Source organism: Botrytis cinerea, chromosome 15 (genome assembly GCF_000143535.2).
Source record: "Botrytis cinerea B05.10 chromosome 15, complete sequence".
Taxonomy (NCBI): Eukaryota; Fungi; Ascomycota; class Leotiomycetes; order Helotiales; family Sclerotiniaceae; genus Botrytis; species Botrytis cinerea.
The window spans coordinates 1,066,094-1,083,642 of NC_037324.1; the positions used below are offsets into that span (position 1 = coordinate 1,066,094).

At 43.9% G+C, this 17,549-nt stretch overlaps 6 protein-coding genes across 7 annotated transcripts; 4 read left to right on the forward strand and 2 right to left on the reverse strand.

Moving 5' to 3' along the window:
* The first annotated feature begins 18 nt into the window (after positions 1-18).
* BCIN_15g03050 (hypothetical protein) lies at positions 19-1,688 on the forward strand. Its single transcript, XM_001558215.2, has one exon. It carries the CDS (start codon positions 70-72, stop codon positions 1,087-1,089), a length of 1,020 nt encoding a protein of 339 aa, XP_001558265.1. The 5' UTR covers positions 19-69; the 3' UTR covers positions 1,090-1,688.
* Positions 1,689-1,695: 7 nt separating this feature from the next.
* Positions 1,696-3,458, reverse strand: BCIN_15g03060 (hypothetical protein). The gene has a single exon (XM_001558216.2). It carries the CDS (start codon positions 3,073-3,075, stop codon positions 1,876-1,878), a length of 1,200 nt encoding a protein of 399 aa, XP_001558266.1. The 5' UTR covers positions 3,076-3,458; the 3' UTR covers positions 1,696-1,875.
* A 2,572-nt stretch (positions 3,459-6,030) lies between these two features.
* Positions 6,031-8,625, forward strand: BCIN_15g03070 (hypothetical protein). The gene is made up of 2 exons (XM_001558218.2): positions 6,031-7,599; positions 7,658-8,625. Exons 1-2 carry the CDS (start codon positions 6,788-6,790, stop codon positions 8,199-8,201), a joined length of 1,356 nt encoding a protein of 451 aa, XP_001558268.1. The 5' UTR covers positions 6,031-6,787; the 3' UTR covers positions 8,202-8,625.
* Positions 8,626-12,094: 3,469 nt separating this feature from the next.
* BccutA lies at positions 12,095-13,716 on the forward strand. The gene is made up of 3 exons (XM_001558222.2): positions 12,095-12,828; positions 12,908-13,065; positions 13,132-13,716. The coding sequence occupies exons 1-3, from the start codon at positions 12,545-12,547 to the stop codon at positions 13,296-13,298; spliced, it is 609 nt and encodes a 202-aa protein (XP_001558272.1). The 5' UTR covers positions 12,095-12,544; the 3' UTR covers positions 13,299-13,716.
* Positions 13,717-13,925: 209 nt separating this feature from the next.
* BCIN_15g03090 (hypothetical protein) lies at positions 13,926-15,163 on the forward strand. Its single transcript, XM_001558223.2, has 2 exons — positions 13,926-14,708; positions 14,815-15,163. The coding sequence occupies exons 1-2, from the start codon at positions 14,142-14,144 to the stop codon at positions 15,088-15,090; spliced, it is 843 nt and encodes a 280-aa protein (XP_001558273.2). The 5' UTR covers positions 13,926-14,141; the 3' UTR covers positions 15,091-15,163.
* BCIN_15g03100 (hypothetical protein) lies at positions 15,149-17,539 on the reverse strand. 2 transcript variants are annotated; one of them, XM_024697532.1, is made up of 5 exons: positions 17,227-17,539; positions 16,942-17,177; positions 16,687-16,888; positions 15,697-16,356; positions 15,149-15,627 (listed from the first exon to the last, which is right to left on the reverse strand). In XM_024697532.1, the coding sequence occupies exons 1-5, from the start codon at positions 17,317-17,319 to the stop codon at positions 15,259-15,261; spliced, it is 1,560 nt and encodes a 519-aa protein (XP_024553348.1). In that variant the 5' UTR covers positions 17,320-17,539; the 3' UTR covers positions 15,149-15,258. The 2 variants fall into 2 exon arrangements, with proteins under 2 accessions (XP_024553348.1, XP_024553349.1); XM_024697533.1 differs by having other exon boundaries at positions 15,697-16,888.
* Between the last annotated feature and the right edge of the window lie 10 nt (positions 17,540-17,549).

Here is a 17,549-nt window from a genome sequence, read left to right on the forward strand (position 1 = left end):
TTTGTGCTTTCTTCACTTGAATTTATCACACAGAAATCGCTTAGCTGAATTTGTATTGAATCCCGGAACATGTTTCGCCAAAAATCTTTTAGATCTCATACCTCTGTTTTCTTTGTTGTTGTTTTCTTCCTCTTTATCTTGATCTCAGCCAAATATGACTACTTTATCAACATCGGCTTTAGTGCCCCTTCCGGTAATTCCGAAAGCTGCAATATAGGGCCGATATCTACCGAGCCGTCGAGCACCCAAGTAATCACCTCCACACCCATATCAACACCTACAGCTGTAGCCTTCCCCGAGAAGATATGGTACAAAGTCGGACCTCAAGGTGTTTCCACCGAGGCTGAAAGCTTTAGAAATCATTGCCTCGAGCTAAGTCCATCATACGAATACGAAATACTTGACGATGAGATGGCGAGCGCGTACGTTTACAAATGGTTTTCGGATCGGCCAGACATCATCACCACCTACTTCTCACTCAATGTGCCCATCCTAAGAGCGGATGTATTGAGATATTTAATCCTATGGGCCGAGGGTGGAATGTGGATGGATCTAGATGTTTCGTGTGACGAAGTACCGATACATCGATGGGTTCTGAAAGAGTATCGAGAAGCCGCCAATCTTGTCGTCGGCTTGGAGTTTGACTGGCCATGGGAGAATGACAACTTCCTACACGCCCAGTTTACTAGTTGGACGATAATGGCAAAGCCCCGCTCTCCCCACATGATGCAGGTCATCGATGATATCTTGGTGGATATTGATGAGGTAGCACGACAACATAATGTCTCGATCGATGGTATACAAATGTCCATGATTCCTCAGGTGGTAGACCTCACGGGCCCAAAGAGGATGACAAGGAGCATCGTGAAGAGTTTGAATCGGATCCTTGAAAGGGAGCTCGACGACCGGGACATTACAGGACTGAGAAGTGCAAAGCTCGTTCACGACGTGCTGATATTACCGGGAAATGCATTTGCTGCAAGTCAGAGTAACTTTCCAAAGGATCAAGGTCCGGTTCTGGTAACCCATCATTATGCGGGAACATGGAAGAATAAGCTGGGTGGCGAGGAAGGAAAGACATCGGTATGAACTTTTTTTCATATTATGCGTTGGGAAAGAAAAACGAGTGCATAATAAAGTGGTAATTCGCGGAAGAGAATAGAGAATGGAGATCCTAGAGAGAGCCACAGTGCCTTCCTCCGTACGCGGAAGGAGCTGGAGTCTCCGAGGACATTTCCTAGAGGGGCTTAACGCTCATGTCGAGAGTTGTCCCTCTTGGCTACAAAAAAGAAGTTAGCACTCTAAAAGCCTTTGCTCTTGCTATTAATTGCCGGTGCGAGATGGGTATTGGCGTGGGTCAAGGTTGCTCTGAGGGAACCCCAGCAGGCAGAGCTTGTACATTAGACGTTTTCTTAAGTTTCACTGTACCAAAATGTAGAGTTATTGAGGGGGTTTTTTTCTCTCTGTTCAAATCGAAAATGCCTACTAGGCTACATCGCTCTTATGGATGTATGTATATCAGTGAGACTGAACAGTCGTGGTCGAAGTGGTTAGTTAAATAAGCGCAAGCCACACAGGTGGCGCAAAACAAAGCAGGGGTACAGATCACATGGGTAGCGGCAAATGTCAAATGAGGTCTATATTGAGATAGACATAGGAAATACGACTTGGGGTCAACAGATACAACAAGTAAAATGCACCTTATTTCATATAAAGATTGTTCATTGATGAGTAGTAATTCAAAATGATGAGCGTAATTAGTCACATGACTATCCTCCTGCCAAGGGTCCCGTCGGGCCTTGTAGATCGTAACAAAAAGCTAAGTTCCTAACTTCAAACTAGGTACCTCAACCCAATCAACAACCATATCATCACCTACTTAAGAGAGACTCCGATGAGATGAATATCATCGTTGGCATTGAAGTTGATTTCTTTGAGAACGATAGATCCATCCGCGCGAGTGGCCTGAATCCAAATCCGCTTGCTGAGGAAAATAGTAGCTTCGTATGGTGGAACAGTATATCCCTGCGTGCGCGAATTTTCCTCGTACTCGGTAAAGGAGGAAGAAGTGGTCGATGTAAATTGATAGTTAAGACTGACATCCATGCCGAAACCCTTGATACCGTATGAGGCAGAGACGGAAACTCCTGCAGAGTGTGACATCTCCTCTGAAAGCGTTTTGCTGACACCTTTCGTGACCGTGGTGGAGTCGGAAATCTCGCCTCCACTGTTATTGGTATGCGCGGTATGAACATACCAAGCTATTTTCCTAGTGAGTTTGCAGAATGGGTAATTGATTGATCGAAGGCTTGTTGCATCTGAGGGCGGGAAATAGACAGTGAAAGGAAGTGTGACTTCGCATTGATCAGTGCGGTTGAATACATCGCCACCTTTTGGGATATTGTTTTTCGTGAAATTTGGTGGGGAAGCAGTGAACTCTGTGAACCTTTTGGGATTCGGCAGGGCGAGAACTTGTGCGAGGCCGTTGTTGGGCTCAGACCAGCTGTTATTGGCACGGAAAGTCTCGGATGAGATTGGGATTTTTTCTCCCCCATTAATGCCAATAGAAGGGAGTCCTATATCCCACACAGAACAATCGGATTTAGCACCTGATTTCTGATCGTCCCAAACCTTGGCTTTGAAGTGATTCGAGTTTTGAACCAAATCAGCACGAACACACCAAATCTTATCATTGCTAGGGGCGCTCCAAGATCCTGAACATACATCTCCAAGTGAGACGTATCCACTGGGTGCTCTGGGCCTCCAGAAAGACCCGTCGTGGTCGCCTCCGCTTTTCTCGTCACGCCAAATCAAATCATATCCAGTAGGACTAGCGACTGCTGCTGTGCCTGAAGAACTTGGGTTCTTTCCAACAAGGAGAGCAGCAAACTTTCCATTCCTCTCATTATATGAAGAAAACCCAAGAGATCCTAGAGGACGCAAATCTCCCTGAGACACCGGGTGGTAGGCTTCAAAGTTCTTCGAAGCTCCACTGCCCTTATCGTTCCATACCCAGTTGAAGGCTGAGGTCATAGTGACCCTGAGGTCACCATAGTCTTTTGTTGCGTTTGACATGTTGGTTTGCAGAGGTAATAAATGAATCGAAAGAGATGTTTTTGAAACTGAATATGAGATGTGCTCAAGAGTTGAGTGAGAGGAGGATACAGCACTTATTATACTTTTTTGCAAGTCTGAGAATGTTGATCTTGATATTCAGCTGATATTGATATGATACAAGAAGTGCACTCCGACTCAGCTCACCACTAGGACTTGCTTGCTTGTACATAGTGGTACAACCTGCAGAGCAGTCTCGTCAATCACTCGTGTATGTGATGTGCCAGTGAATTATTGGTGCAATAGAATGTACATCAGTATGCATGGCCCACAAAAAGATGCCGTCTTCACTGCGATGAGTGAAGGTGTGAATCTATTATATGCAAAATGGAACAAGCCATGCCAAAATATCATGAGCCAAACATTAATCGTTGCGACCCGGTTACAGCTGAAGTGTTATTCTGCGTCGTGCTACAAACGGTTAACGATGTCGTAATTGTAAAATATGGAGAGAGGGGGAAATGCCATTGAGATAACAAGTTGTGGAATATAGTGATCTTGTGCACCACCCAAAAACCTGTTACATTGAAACGGGCCATTTTCTGGTATTAACGTTCACAACCCTCGTATGCCAAGCGCATACTTTGGGAAATCACTGTATTCTTTTCAGCTGGAGGTACATTGTAGGTCAGAGTTGCATTGCTGATGAAATATTTAATAGACTGTTCGTAGCCGATCTATCGATCAAGTCTTGCTCGGAGTCAGGACATATGCATGAGCATCGATGCTAAGACTGTTGGGATCAACTCTAGACGCATGTGGAATAGAATGAGGGGTTTGTGGCTGGCTGATTGATGCCGAGAGGCTTCAATGAGGCTGGGGCCCCTCAAAGATCAGTGACGATGCACGTCATTTTGATGTCAGATACAGTACAGAAATGGTTCTGGGCTTGCGGCAGAAGTTATGTTATGTACTGAAGCTGCATAAGAGAACCAATTTGTGTTAAGACAATCGCATACCTTTTCTTAGCAATGTCTCTAAGCTTAGTCCCATTGACACCTATCGATCGTCTTCCTGTCGGCGTCACCGCTGGGCTAGCTGGCATTTGGAGTTATCTTCAATGTGATAAACATTATCAATCAAGATTCAGAGACGAGATACAATGTAAGAAGGGCATCTCGATTATGTCCAAGTGCTTTGATTGCGCATCGAGGTTTAAAAACTGCCGAGAAGATCACAATATCTCAACGCGTATGGAGCATCTTGTATGTAGGTAGGTAAGAGCGCGCAGTGGAAGAAACTTATGGGTCATGTAACTCAACATGTGGTTGGGAGTTTTGAACGCTCCTCCTCATACCAATACGTCGAGGTGCAGTCAGCTATTAATGCATCAAAAGATGTTTCTGAAGAAAGAGTGACCTGCTGACACACATATATACCTATATGTATGTTTTTCTTTTTCGGCTATGTACTGTACCTAGTCAGTTAAACGCCGCTTGACCCGGAATTTTGACGCTACGTCACAGTGAGATGTAAATGCCTTAGGCATTACTCTGTACAGTGTTATTAATCCAATTGAAGCCTTGCAACATATATCACCTCCTGTCTACCTATCATCACAATGTGCTTTCCACATATGAGTGAGTCCCGTCCATCGCGAATTTGTGGTTTCCATGGTGGATATCTTGTATATGAAGAAGTATAGGTATAGGGGCTCTGGTAGGGGTTGGACGCGCTGCTCCATAATCCGTATGCTGCTAGACGCCGTCCACTTGGCAAATTACAAATGCAGGTGCAGATAGGAATGGAAGGTGCACGAGAGCGTCGGAAGCAACAAGGTGAAAGATGGATGATTGATGAATGATGGAAGATGGAAGATGGAAGATGGCGTATGGAAGGATAAGGAGGTTCATGAATCATGATTGAGGTTTCATTTCCTAGAGATGATGCCGAGTAACTCTAATTGCCTCGACATTTCGTAGATTGCTAGATACCCCTATGCCAATCAAATGCTTCGTGGCGGTGTCTGGGTAGAGAACAGACGGGTGTGGTTCTGGTACCGGTAAACACTGGTAAAGGAACGATATAAACTTCGCGATTCAATATGTAGTCCGCCCACAAATAATAAGTCTGCTCTTGATCGAACACATGATATCTCTGACCAAGAGAAACAAGAGGTATTTGACAAATAAGACCCATCAATTCTTGTCCAACGTGGGTAAAATACGAGAGAGACACAAGTAAATAAGGATGTCAAAAGGCTTTACATGAGGATCTTGATTCTTGTACTCCTCCTCCTCGTCGTCCTCCGGAAGAATCCAGGAGCCAGGTATATTTTTTCTCGCAAAGTGGAGTTGGCAAGTGGAGTTTCAGAGATACCTGCTACCTACATGCAGTATTCCGTACCCAATGCCAAGGAAGGACGATCGGACTCTTTCAACTCTATATTATCGTATGCGCCTACGGAGTGTAAAGTGCACATTGTTCCATATCAAAGTTCTATCGTCATTGCTATCTAACCCCCTAGGTAGCTAGCTCGCAGTCTCTTCTTCTTCTCGCAGCATCATCACTTTCGTCTCGCGATGAAAGCAATTTCGAAAGCTGCAAAAGGACAAGATACAAGATGCAAGATGTGATACACCGGGAGATCTATTTCGAGCATACTTGGCAATCAAACCCTTTCTCTTTTCTCATTTGGAGAATGGATCTCATCAAAACGTTCATGGGAGACGGACAAACAGACAGACAGGCAGGCAGACGCAGACACACAGACACGCAGACACGCAGCAGCAAAACCAGCAAAACCAGCAAAATCAGTGATGGAATCGATGGAATCGATGGAGATGGATTGAGAATGGGTTGAATGAGCGGCAAATGATTTCCACTCGCAAATCCTTGTACATCTTCATTTCCCTGGATGCATCCTGAGATACGATTGGCTCGCCCCTTGCTTATCAATTCGAATTCACCAGATTAGGTGTGATATCCGTTAACATGTCAATCTGCCAATTCTCCAAAACCCTCCTCGAGAATTGATATTCCGTGAATTTCCCCTTAAATGTGAAACACAATCTGCCGCTTTGGGAAATTCAAATTAAAAGTTCTACCATGATCTTCCAATCCCCCTTCGCTCCACCATCCCATTCATCCACATTCACCCAAATTCCATGGGTGCACCCACTCCAAACACGATGGTACGGAAGCAATGGAAGGGAAGTATCACTCGCACATGCACGTTCCCTTAAATTGAGCGGATTGGCGTTGCATTGGGATTTGGGATCTTGATCATTGACAACCCTTTCCTCAATTCTATCTTCATCCGAGCGACAAGACGAGGAAGAGAGAAAGAAGACTTGTCCGTAACCGTTTATCAGTCTCCACTTTCTTTAATGTCATCCCTCTCTTCCTTCCTCATCCCAATCCCAATCCCAATCTCTTAATCTTTGCTTTGGCATTTTGAGTATCACTCGCTCACTCTCCCTTTTTGATCTTTCGATTGTGCAGTTCCTGCGCCTTACTTTCCTTCAGCAACTATTCACCGTCGTCCGCCTTGGAAGGCGCAGTCACTCTCTAGAAAGCGAATCATCAAAGTTGAATTCGCAGTATCAAATCAATCGGATCTAATCATTACCCAATCGCCCTTCTTTGCGAAGTACAATACAACTTTCATTTCAAAGCAACGAGTATCCATACATACATACGATTTGTCACAGAGAAGAAAAAGAAAGAAACAATGCAATTCAATTCTCTGGTTCTCCTAGCAGGAGCAACCATCCTCTCACCATTCGTTCAAGCTCAGACTTGGACCACTTGCAATCCTCTCAATGAAACATGTCCCAATGATCCGGCTTTGGGGACAAACCATACTTTCGTTTTCAACACATCATCGACAGTTACCGATTATTACAACATCACCGCGGGATCTCTTACATATGGCGATGATGGCGCCGAATTCACCATCGCCAAGCAAGGACAATCACCTACCATCCAATCCAAGTTCTACATCTTTTTCGGCCAAGTATCCGTGATCATGAAGGCTGCAACTGGAGTAGGAATTGTATCGAGTATCGTCTTGGAAAGTGACGATCTAGACGAAATTGATTGGGAATTTATTGGAGGTAATGACACTCACGCCGAGACCAATTATTTTGGAAAAGGAAATACTACCTCCTATGATCGGGCCATCTGGTATCCAACACCTTCCGATCCAACAGCAAACTTTCACAACTACACCGTCGACTGGACTGCGGAGAGAGTTCAGTGGTGGATTGATGATAGTCTTGTTCGAACCCTCGCATATGCTGATGCGGTTGACGGCAAGAACTTCCCTCAAACCCCAATGACAGTTCGATTGGGAATCTGGTCCGGTGGTGATCCAAAGGGTAACAGCCAGGGAACAATCGAATGGGCTGGTGGAGAGACCGATTTTACCAAGGTTCCATTCACGATGTACGTGAAAAGTGCAGCAGTTCAAGACTACAGCACTGGTTCTGAATATGAATGGACTGATAAAACTGGAGACTGGACATCCATTAAAGTTATCAGGTATGTTAACTTTGTTCCCGTGATATCAAGAAAAGCGCGCTAATATATATATAAAAAGTGGTAACTCGACCGTCGCAGAGACTATCACCAAGAATGAAACCCCCACACTCTCTCTAGGTGAAAAGTGGGACAACCTCCCTAAGACCACCAAACTCGCAGTCTACTGTGGAGGTGGTGCCGCAGTTGCCGCTCTCGTTTCCGCCTTCCTCTTCACCTTCCTCCGTCAACGTCGTAATGGCCGTCTGGAACGTGAAGCCTACAACCAATTGATTGAGAAGCAACAACAAGACGCCTACAAAGATCAAATGGAATTGCACAACAAGGGAATTGGCGGTTTCGACAACAACTCGTATGCAACCCAAGGAGATGACGCACTTGGGGGCTGGGGTAGCAATCAAGGAACTGGATACGTAGGACCTAGTGGAAGCGCGAGCGCAATGGCTAGTGGAAGTCCGATGGTGCAGGCAGGTCAACATGGTCCCATGAGTCCGACGATGGTTATGCGAAATGGGGAGATGAGCCCGCATAGTGCGGAGTTTCCTCAACCGCAACAACCGATGTTTGGGGGTAGTGCCAATGGGGGCTCTTACATGAAGATGTGAGCATGAGAGGAAAAAGAAACAAACAAAGAAAGATAGAAAAAATCGGTAGGAGTGGGCAAGACGAATGGAGGATTGGAGAAATGGAAGGTGTAGGGAGTTTTTATGTATATGACTTTCTTTACACTGTTTATAACATATCGAAATGGGAAGGCTCGCATCTTTTTTATTCTGGAATATTTATCTACGTACGGAGAGAAGAGGAATCCGCCGCGACGACAGTTGGCACATTCGGCTTGCTTGCCTCCTTACTTTCATTCTTTCTGATCTCAAATGTCTGTTTAATTTTTCTCGGGAGCGACGTCACCTTCACGGCTACATATATACCCACCGATTGACAGAGCGGGTTGAGCTCATCTCTTGATATTGCGCGGGTACATTTTGTAGATACCATCATACCTTGTAATGGGCGCTGAAGTTGAATTGAAGAGATTATTACTTGATTTTTTTTTTTTTTTTTGAATTCGTGTTTTCATGTGATGTGGTGTATCAATTATGTGTATATTGTATTTGTCCTCTCTTCATCATCATCATCATCATCATTATTCAATTCCTATAGTGAAGATATCTTACTTACATCATCAAATGTCCGATAAATGAAGAAAATATCTATTTATGGTGCGTCTGTCTCATCTCATCTCATCTCATTTCATCAAATCAAATCAAATCACGATCGAATACCAACCCCCATATCGGAGAAGTATTCATCAACCCACCTCACCTCACCTAACAAAAGCACTCGCTCATAAATCGATATCGAGAAGTAGGTAGGTACGCAGTTAGATAGCAAGTACATAAAACGACCACACATCATTCTATACTTAAACCAGACTCTAGAAATCTAATCATGGCCTGCAGTCGAGCAAATTCCTTGGTGCATTGATTCCCAATCCTTCCTTTTGTGTGTGTGTGTGTGTGTATATATTCATTTGGACAATGTTTCAATTCGAGAAGATATAAGATGCTCGCGGTAGTTTCTTTACCCCTTGCTTTCCCTTCTCCTCAAAATAAATAAATAAATGGAGAGAGAGAGAGAGAGAGAGAGAGAGAGAGAGAGAGAGAGAGAGAGGGTTATTCATAGAACGGAAATTTTATCCATATTATTTCATTTTCGATCTTTTCTTATTTCTTATTTCTTATTTTTATTTTTTTCTGGATCGATGAATGGGCCAATATCTCAGGTTCATTTACCGGAGTTTAGTTTGTATCGATTTATTGGTAGTTGTTATTATGCTGGTACGGGTTCTGGTACGGGAGTATATATTTAGGTGCACGGAAGAGCGGAGACGAGGAAGGTATATGTGTACCTGGTATATATATATTAATTTGGGATGGCTTGGTGTGTGAGGTGTGAGGTGTGAGAGACATTTGCGGAGTAGGGGATTAGGGGGATTATGTTATGTGTGGTAGATTGGATGGATGGGTGGGAAAAAGGAAATTGGTGTGGGCGGGTTCGGGTTCGGAACGAGTTCGGGACCGAAATGGGATGGCGGAGGGGCTTGGCCGGGCGGGATGGAGAGATGGGGGTGAGGGGAGGAGTGGATGAGATGGAATGGGATGGGATGGGGATGGGGTTGATGAGATAGGGGGGAGTTGGGGAGAAGTTGGTTCATAATGGGTATGGGTTTGGAGAATGGGAATACGTGGATGGGTTGAGATTTGAGATTTGAGGTTTGAGGTTTGAAATGCGATATTTGGGATTCGAGGTTGCGTGGACACTAGGGGGGATATGGGATATGGGGGGTTTGTAGTCGGATTTGCGGTGTGGAATGCGTGGATAAGATGCTAGGGTAGAGAATATGTGAGATACAAGGATTCTATGATCGGGTTATGAGTTGTGGAATGCAGATATGGAGGTATGGGTGGATAAGGTGCTAGGCTAGGGAGTATAAGCATAGCGTGTGGAATGAGATTGCTCTGCAATCTCTCTATATAAGTTTCTCGTGCTCTGAGTATTCTTCGTGTGAGCGTCTTTTGTGTTTGGGCTTTGTAAGGAAAGATTCTTGGAGGGTTGAATGATTGGAAGGTTGGATGGTTGAATAGTTGAATAGTTAAGGGAAGGAATTTGGTGCTCGAGTATGTGTGTCGGTTCGTGGATTCTTAAGCATACTCAAGAATAAGATGGATGAAAGATCTCAAATTCGGTTGCATATTTACAAGGTAGGTATATAAGACCTTTATTCATAGAATCATCCCTTTACTTGAAGTAGTTTATTGACACTCGACATCGCATAGACTGTACGTTTTTGAAATCGTCTTTTTAGTAAATACTGTGAATGCGCGAGCGACGATGGTGTTGACGTTTGAAGGCGGACTCCCGGTGAGGTTGGTTGGGCTTGCGACCCAGATCGAGTCCAATTGAACATCTTTGGTAAGCTCTTTTTCTCAAGACCCCAAAAGAAAAGAATCTCAACTTAAATGGAAATTCATTCTGAGCTGATACTCGTTGCCGTCACATAAAATATAAAGTGATTGACATCGAGAAAGTTTCTCAATCTACCTAGTTTGCATCGCTTTGAGCAACTCATCACTCCGGCTCGGCAGATGTTAGCTCGAATGAAAGATTTGATGGTAGGCTTTCCTGTCGAATTTGCCAGTTGAATTTGCCAGTATGGTGTGAATGCGCTGTATGTTCTAGCGACGCCTAATACTAGATGTCTAAGATGTCTAGTAGTAGCTCGACGCCGTGACATGCCGTCACCATGAAATTTGCTGAGTTTGGTTGTATAAAGAAGAGGGAAAGGAATGAAAACCAATACACGGAGAGAAATAGTATAAAGATTGGATTGAATGGAAAGTGTTTACTTCCTCTGCGTTAACTCTAGTTTCCGGATAGTACCGCGGGATCTTGCTGGGCAGGCATGAGCTATGTGGAGCTTCAAGCTTTCTCAATATGGGGTAGCCTTATGTCCCTTCCCTTGTCCTTGCTGTCGATCTCACCATTTTCCATTTCTCTTCACCTCTTTCTCCTCCGTGATTCAACCACACCTCTTAGAATCTTTAATGCCTCGGCAGTTGAAGACATACACGGGCCTCGTCAATTATCGCACATTGTACTACTCACCAACTTAATGAAATACTGGCATCTAAACACGGTATTCAAAAGATGCGAGATGTACAGACAGACACTCGCAGGTCATGACAAATTCCCCGTCGGACTTCCACATTGGAATTTTGAGAGTCCAAGCAAAAAAGTTACAATGGTGTTATGTTGCATCACAATCAAATCTTCCTTACTTTTTCTCCACACAGCCACCACCATCCTCCTTATGCTTCTTTCATCCTTAACGTTTCAAAAAGTCGGATTCATCTGAAAAAGTTACATCAAAAGCAATTTTTCGTCTCATACTAATTGATATATTGGCAAAATAATCAATGTCAAGTCGAGGTATCCACTTCAAAAGGTATCAAAGCACCAATATCCCGGCTACCAACATGTTTAAGCCCCGCCAAAACATAACAAAACGGTCTAAAGATCTAGGAAACGGGAGGTGATATGCCAAGTGGAGATCCTTTGTACCAATCGCATCTCAAGAATGTTTTTGCAACTCTGCCATAAGCGCCGAGCATGTGCTTTGTTCTTCTCCCCAGATATATCGTATTAACGTCTATTTTCCGTCATCCCTAAATTGGGATTGTACTGCCGGGGAAGTTTCCCAAGATGTCGATTCCAGGTCCGATGAATAACTATTCTGGCATCGATGCGAGGCTAGTGCAGCTGCAGTTGGTTGAAGTGCCTGTCCAAGCTAGAGCCTTAATTATTAGCGCATAGAGGAAAAAGCTCGGCTTAGAGGTCTAGTGATCATACACAGAGTCGAACATTCATTGAGATAACAGTACTGTACCCCATATTGAAGGGTAATCATTGCTAAATTGGTTTTCATGAGGAGCTGTGTGGAGCTCACCACCGCTATTTCTCCTCGGCACTTCTACTTTTTTAATAATAGAAACGTTGTTATAACCTTCGTCTGGTGTGTGATAGCATCTAGGACTAAGCCCGGTCGGTTGTCATCTGGTGTGTTGAATACCTCGGTATTTAGCAAGTTTCATCTTGACTGGCCGACAAGCATCTAGATACTATTATCGGCTTGAAACTTCATCCCAAGGCCTCCGAGGAATTAAGCATATGTTATGATCTCACGGTGTTCCCCACAAAAATAAATGACGTTCCTGGTTGTCGGGTTCAACTTTGAAGATATAAAGTCAAGATGATTTCCTTTCAACGCAATTTCTCTCATCACTGATCATCGTCTATACATTCTTTCACTGATATCTTCACTAATCCTTCTATTCTCATTCGACTACTCATTATTCATTGTACAAAATATCAATACATCAATTTCAAAATGAAGACCTCAGCTCAACAACTCTTGTCCGCTCTCCTCCTTCCTCTCTCCGTCTTAGCCGCTCCAACAGGTTCCATTGAAGCTAGAGCATGCTCAGATGTGACGGTCATCTTTGCCCGTGGAACGACTGAGACTGGAACTCTCGGTACTGTAGTCGGACCACCCTTCCTCGCCGCTCTCAAATCTGCTCTTGGGTCATCTTCAGTCACCATGAATGGTGTCGACTACCCAGCAGATGTTCCAGGATTTTTGCAAGGAGGCGATCCTGCTGGCAGTCAGACTATGTATGTTTTCCTTTTTCTGAGATTTCAGCGTGACTAGTTGTTTTTCCTCTTAAAAACATTTACTCACATCTCAATACAGGGCCACAATGGTCACATCAACCTTATCCAGCTGCCCAGACACAAAACTCGTCATCTCTGGCTACTCCCAAGGTGGCCAACTCGTACATAACGCCGCCAAACTTTTACCAGCCGAAACAACAGCTAAAATCAGCTCTGCCGTTATCTTCGGTGACCCAGGTTCGTCCCAACCCCTTTACATATTCCACAATATGGCATGAAATCTGAAACTAACACAATTACCAGACAATGGAGATCCAGTCCAAGGTGTCTCAGCCGATAGAACAGATATCATTTGTCACGCTGGAGATAACATCTGTCAAGGCGGAAGCTTGATCTTACTGGCTCATCTGACTTATGGAATGGATACGACGGCAGCAGCGGCATTTGTTAAGAAAGCAGCCGGATTGTAGGGCGGATGAGTATCCGCAGTGCGGATTGGATTGGATGGAGTTACTTGGAATGATATGATACGACATGGGCAGCCCTTCATTCTCGAAATTGGGCATGGAGTTTTTACGTTTCTGGCAGTAAAGGCTTTTCTGGTACATTTTACTTCTTTTCTCCCTACTGGAACTTTCCTGGCTCTTCTTTTCCTGTTAGGCAAACAGCACTTCAATTGGGATGAGCTATCTCGACTGTAGAGATTCTCGTCAGACGGTATTGGATTGGCTAGGCCAGTAGGGGGTTTACTTATATTTCGCTTCCTTGCTTGCAGGTCAGCATTTTTATTTTACACACATCAAATATCAAATATCAAAAGGCTGGTTCGAGAATGGTTTATAATCTGAATTGACATTCTCTGCGAATCGTTTATGACTTGTGATTTGAGCTATCTTCTTTGGTGATCAATAGAAGAGAAAAAGCCGAGATATGACTAATTATCTCATTTACATATTGAATAAGTCACATACGAATTACAAAAGATATAAGGAGATGCTAGTTTTGCAGGGTTTGAAGTATTAAGTTAGATATAGCTTACCCTCCTAGTAGTTGAACCTGTATACGTGATTAAGAGTAGCAGTCGCAAGAATTCTATAGATGGCCTATTAAAGATTTTAAATTACTAGAACGACTTATCAACGAGATGCCTCTTCCAGGGATTTTTGTATCGAAACAAAGAACTCGCTGGATAACAAAGTTAATCAAAAACTGCTCTTATCAGATCGCCAGGATGTCTGACCCTGAATTTGACCCCGCTACCCCGCTATCTCCCTCATAAATATATCACACTCCCAACCCCCACTCCCAATAAAATGCCCCCTCGCTCTCAAGCCCCAAATCCTATTTCAAGAATGTCCTCCAAGCTAGAAATCGCCACTTTTACTCCCTCCTCTGCCCTTTCAGCTCTCAGGTCCGGCGCGCAACGCATAGAGCTTTGTGCGCACAAGAACCAAGACGGATTAACGCCTGCTGTGAAGGATTTCTCCCGTATCTACTCTGCTCTGGATGAGAAGCCTGGAGATCATGATGATGGGAAGATCGGGAAGAGTGGAGAAAGTGGGGAAATCAATATCATGATTCGACCTGTGGATAATAGTTTGCTGGGCGGAGGTCCGAATGATAATTTCAGGGTGGGAGGTGGAGTGTTTGAGGAGATGAGGGGGGAGATTAGGAGATTTAGAGAGCTGGGGGGGAGGGGGTTTGTTTTTGGAGTCTTGAGGGATGGAGGAGGGGGGGAGGGGTTGCTGGTTGATAGGGAGAGATGTGCTGAGTTGATTGGGATTGCGAGGGAGGGGGAAGGTGGAGAGAATGTGAGGTGTACGTTTCATCGCGCTTTTGACCGGATTGATCCTCTGAGGATGGAAGAGCAATTGGAGGTGGTGAGTCTTGTTTCATTTATTTTCTTCGTTGCTTTTGAATTCTGTTTGGGGGTTATCTTTGCTCTCAGAAGATCACTGGCTAGGAAGAATGACCTGATAAATTTAGCTTATAAATCTGAACTTCACATCTCTCCTCACATCCGGTGGCGCTCCCACTTCCGTGCAAGGAATTGTGCAACTCCAAAAATTGGTTCGGCAAGCAGCTGGTAGAATCGATATCATTGTAGGAGGTGGCGTACGCAGCATAAATCTTGAAAATCTGATGCAAGAAACAGGAGCGGGATGGTTCCATAGTAGTGCTGTGACAGGGGACGGAGAGGAAGTAGATGGTAAGGAGGTGGAGAAGATGAGGGATATCTTAAGGGGTGCGAGATTTGGTTGAAAATGGCTTGTTGGTATGGCCGGAGGATCTGATGGTATCATCTCGCATTCAATTCGTTTGAAAAGGGTATAGATGTATTTGGGGGTTGATAAAGCTCTCCAAAATGATCTATCTGGAACATCTTAGACAATATCCCTTCCTTCTCCGCATACAACAATATCCATATTACTACCTTCTACCCAACCTATACTTAACACCCAATAATTTTTCATTCATCCGCATAAAATCAAATGCTCTAGCTTCTTCCTTATCAAGCTGCACGATCTCAGCTCCAGTGCGCTCATCATTAGGCCCAGAAAAAGGCAACCGCAAAGAAGTAAAAACCCAGCCCTCAATACCGATATACCTTAGGTTTGAATTCCTCTTTTGATTTGCCGCACGTTCTTGAAACGCAGTAAATATCCTCTTGGAAAGATCAAATGCATCCTCTATACACGTTATAACTTGTGAGCGCTTACCACTAATAGTTACTGTGGCGTAAGAGAACATTAAAATGCGAAGTTTCGAGAGCTGGAGAAGTGTATCGCGATGTTGTTCCTAAAGTTATCTATTTAGTTCTCACACGTCCCAATGTCGATGCAAATTCTTCTTGAAAGTGATACCTACCCAATTAATCCACAAAATTCCCAACTCTTCCCACTGGTATGAAGGCTCATCCCAGGAAGCCTCGTAGATTTGGTCCATGCAACTTTCATCACCTGATAACAATAGTTGACGCCATTTGAATTGCAAAAGCAGAGCTACAACCTCAGAGAGACTAGGAGAGCCAGGTATTTGCGAGTGAACCGTGTTATCGAGGGTTGCTTGAAACTCCCGCAGGGTCGTTTGATTCGATGAATTTTTCATCATAATTAAATGATGAAGTAATTGTAGGACTTCTTGACTCAGGAATTCCACAGAAACTCTCTGGAGAGCAGTGATGCCATCAAATAACTCCAAATGTATACTTTTATATGGCACCCAGTAATTGCCTTCAGTACATGGGTCGTTCAACAGCCGTAATGTACGAAGCTTCGTTACATCTAAAAGTTTTGATAATCGCCACTGCTTATAGTCGTATTGCACGTCCATGGCAGGGGATTGATGGTACATTCCCTTTCCCAATATGAGATCTCGCAAGTTCAATCGAAGGTCGGGCTTTTCATCTTCTCGTCTCAAATTGTCGAATTCTGCGAAAATATCCAGGAATAAATTACTTGTGGTGTTGCTTCCCTGGAGGCCATCTACATCGAGACCGAGTGCCGTGACGGTAGGCATACCATCGTTCTAGGTGATATGAGCTATCTATGTATCAAACGGCTCTCAATAAGGAAAAGAATGACTGGAAAAACGTCACGGGACAAAAGGTAAGAATAAAAAAATGAATGGAAGAGAAGCCTCTCCACATAGCGATACGCGTGAATGAATTGCATAGCAATCTCGCATTTTAACACCCAGAGATACTCTTTGCTAACCAGATGTAGACCTAAGAATCTAACGATACTTCGGGTTTGAACACTCTAGATCTAAGAAAAAAAGTAGATTCTAAATTCAAGGCAGGGCAAACTGAACATCAAGAAAGGCATTTACTAGAAATGCCGACACCTTCACACTTACAAAAAGAATTCTAGCAATACTCGTGCCCAGAATTTTCAGATTACCCCTCAGACTCCTCAAGTCTAGACTATGCAGGTTTCTGAACTTTGGAAGATCTGGCCGAATATAACGTCCCTGAACATGGCTTGTAATCTTTGATAGATCGAGGCAGATGTCCCTGATTTTATTAAGACGGAAATAAGGTGCGGAGTCAGGAATCGTGCTAATAGTAAACCAGATCAGCCTATCAACTATGAAATACCCAATGCCAAATACCTGATGGAACAGTTTTCGAGATTTTTCATATAATAAAAACAAGTGCAAAGGCAAGCTAAAATAGCTGACTCAATATAATTGAGGTCTAATCGACGTATGTGGCGAAGGTGGGTCTCAATAGGAAGTTGGGAGATGGCCTGCAGTTGTCGATACTTCCACTGAAGTTCATCCTCATCTGCAGATTCCGGCAGCACAATCTCACGGTAAAGCACAGGTCTGAAGATTTCATTGAGTGTCTTGCTACTTTTTTAGCATTGTTCCTGTATTTCAAGTTGATTAATTCACCTTGGATGTCAGACACAAGGTGGTAAGAGTCTTCTTTGGCAATCTCTGATCAGCGAGTAGTATCCACAGTTCGAGAGGAAGGTAGCTTTCCATCGTTTCAAAGGATCGGGGATGCAAGTGATGGCAGCAGGTTGCCGGTCAGATGCTCATTAATGGACCACAAACGGCCTCCTCGGCCAGTTGCAATGATGAAAAAACAGGATATTGTTGTGAACGATTGATGCGAGTATCTTTTAAGCGCCAATATTTATTATCAACTCGTTAATTTGCAGGTTCTCGTATCTTGGTGAGCGAAGGACCAACGGAGAGGGCCGTGGAGATTT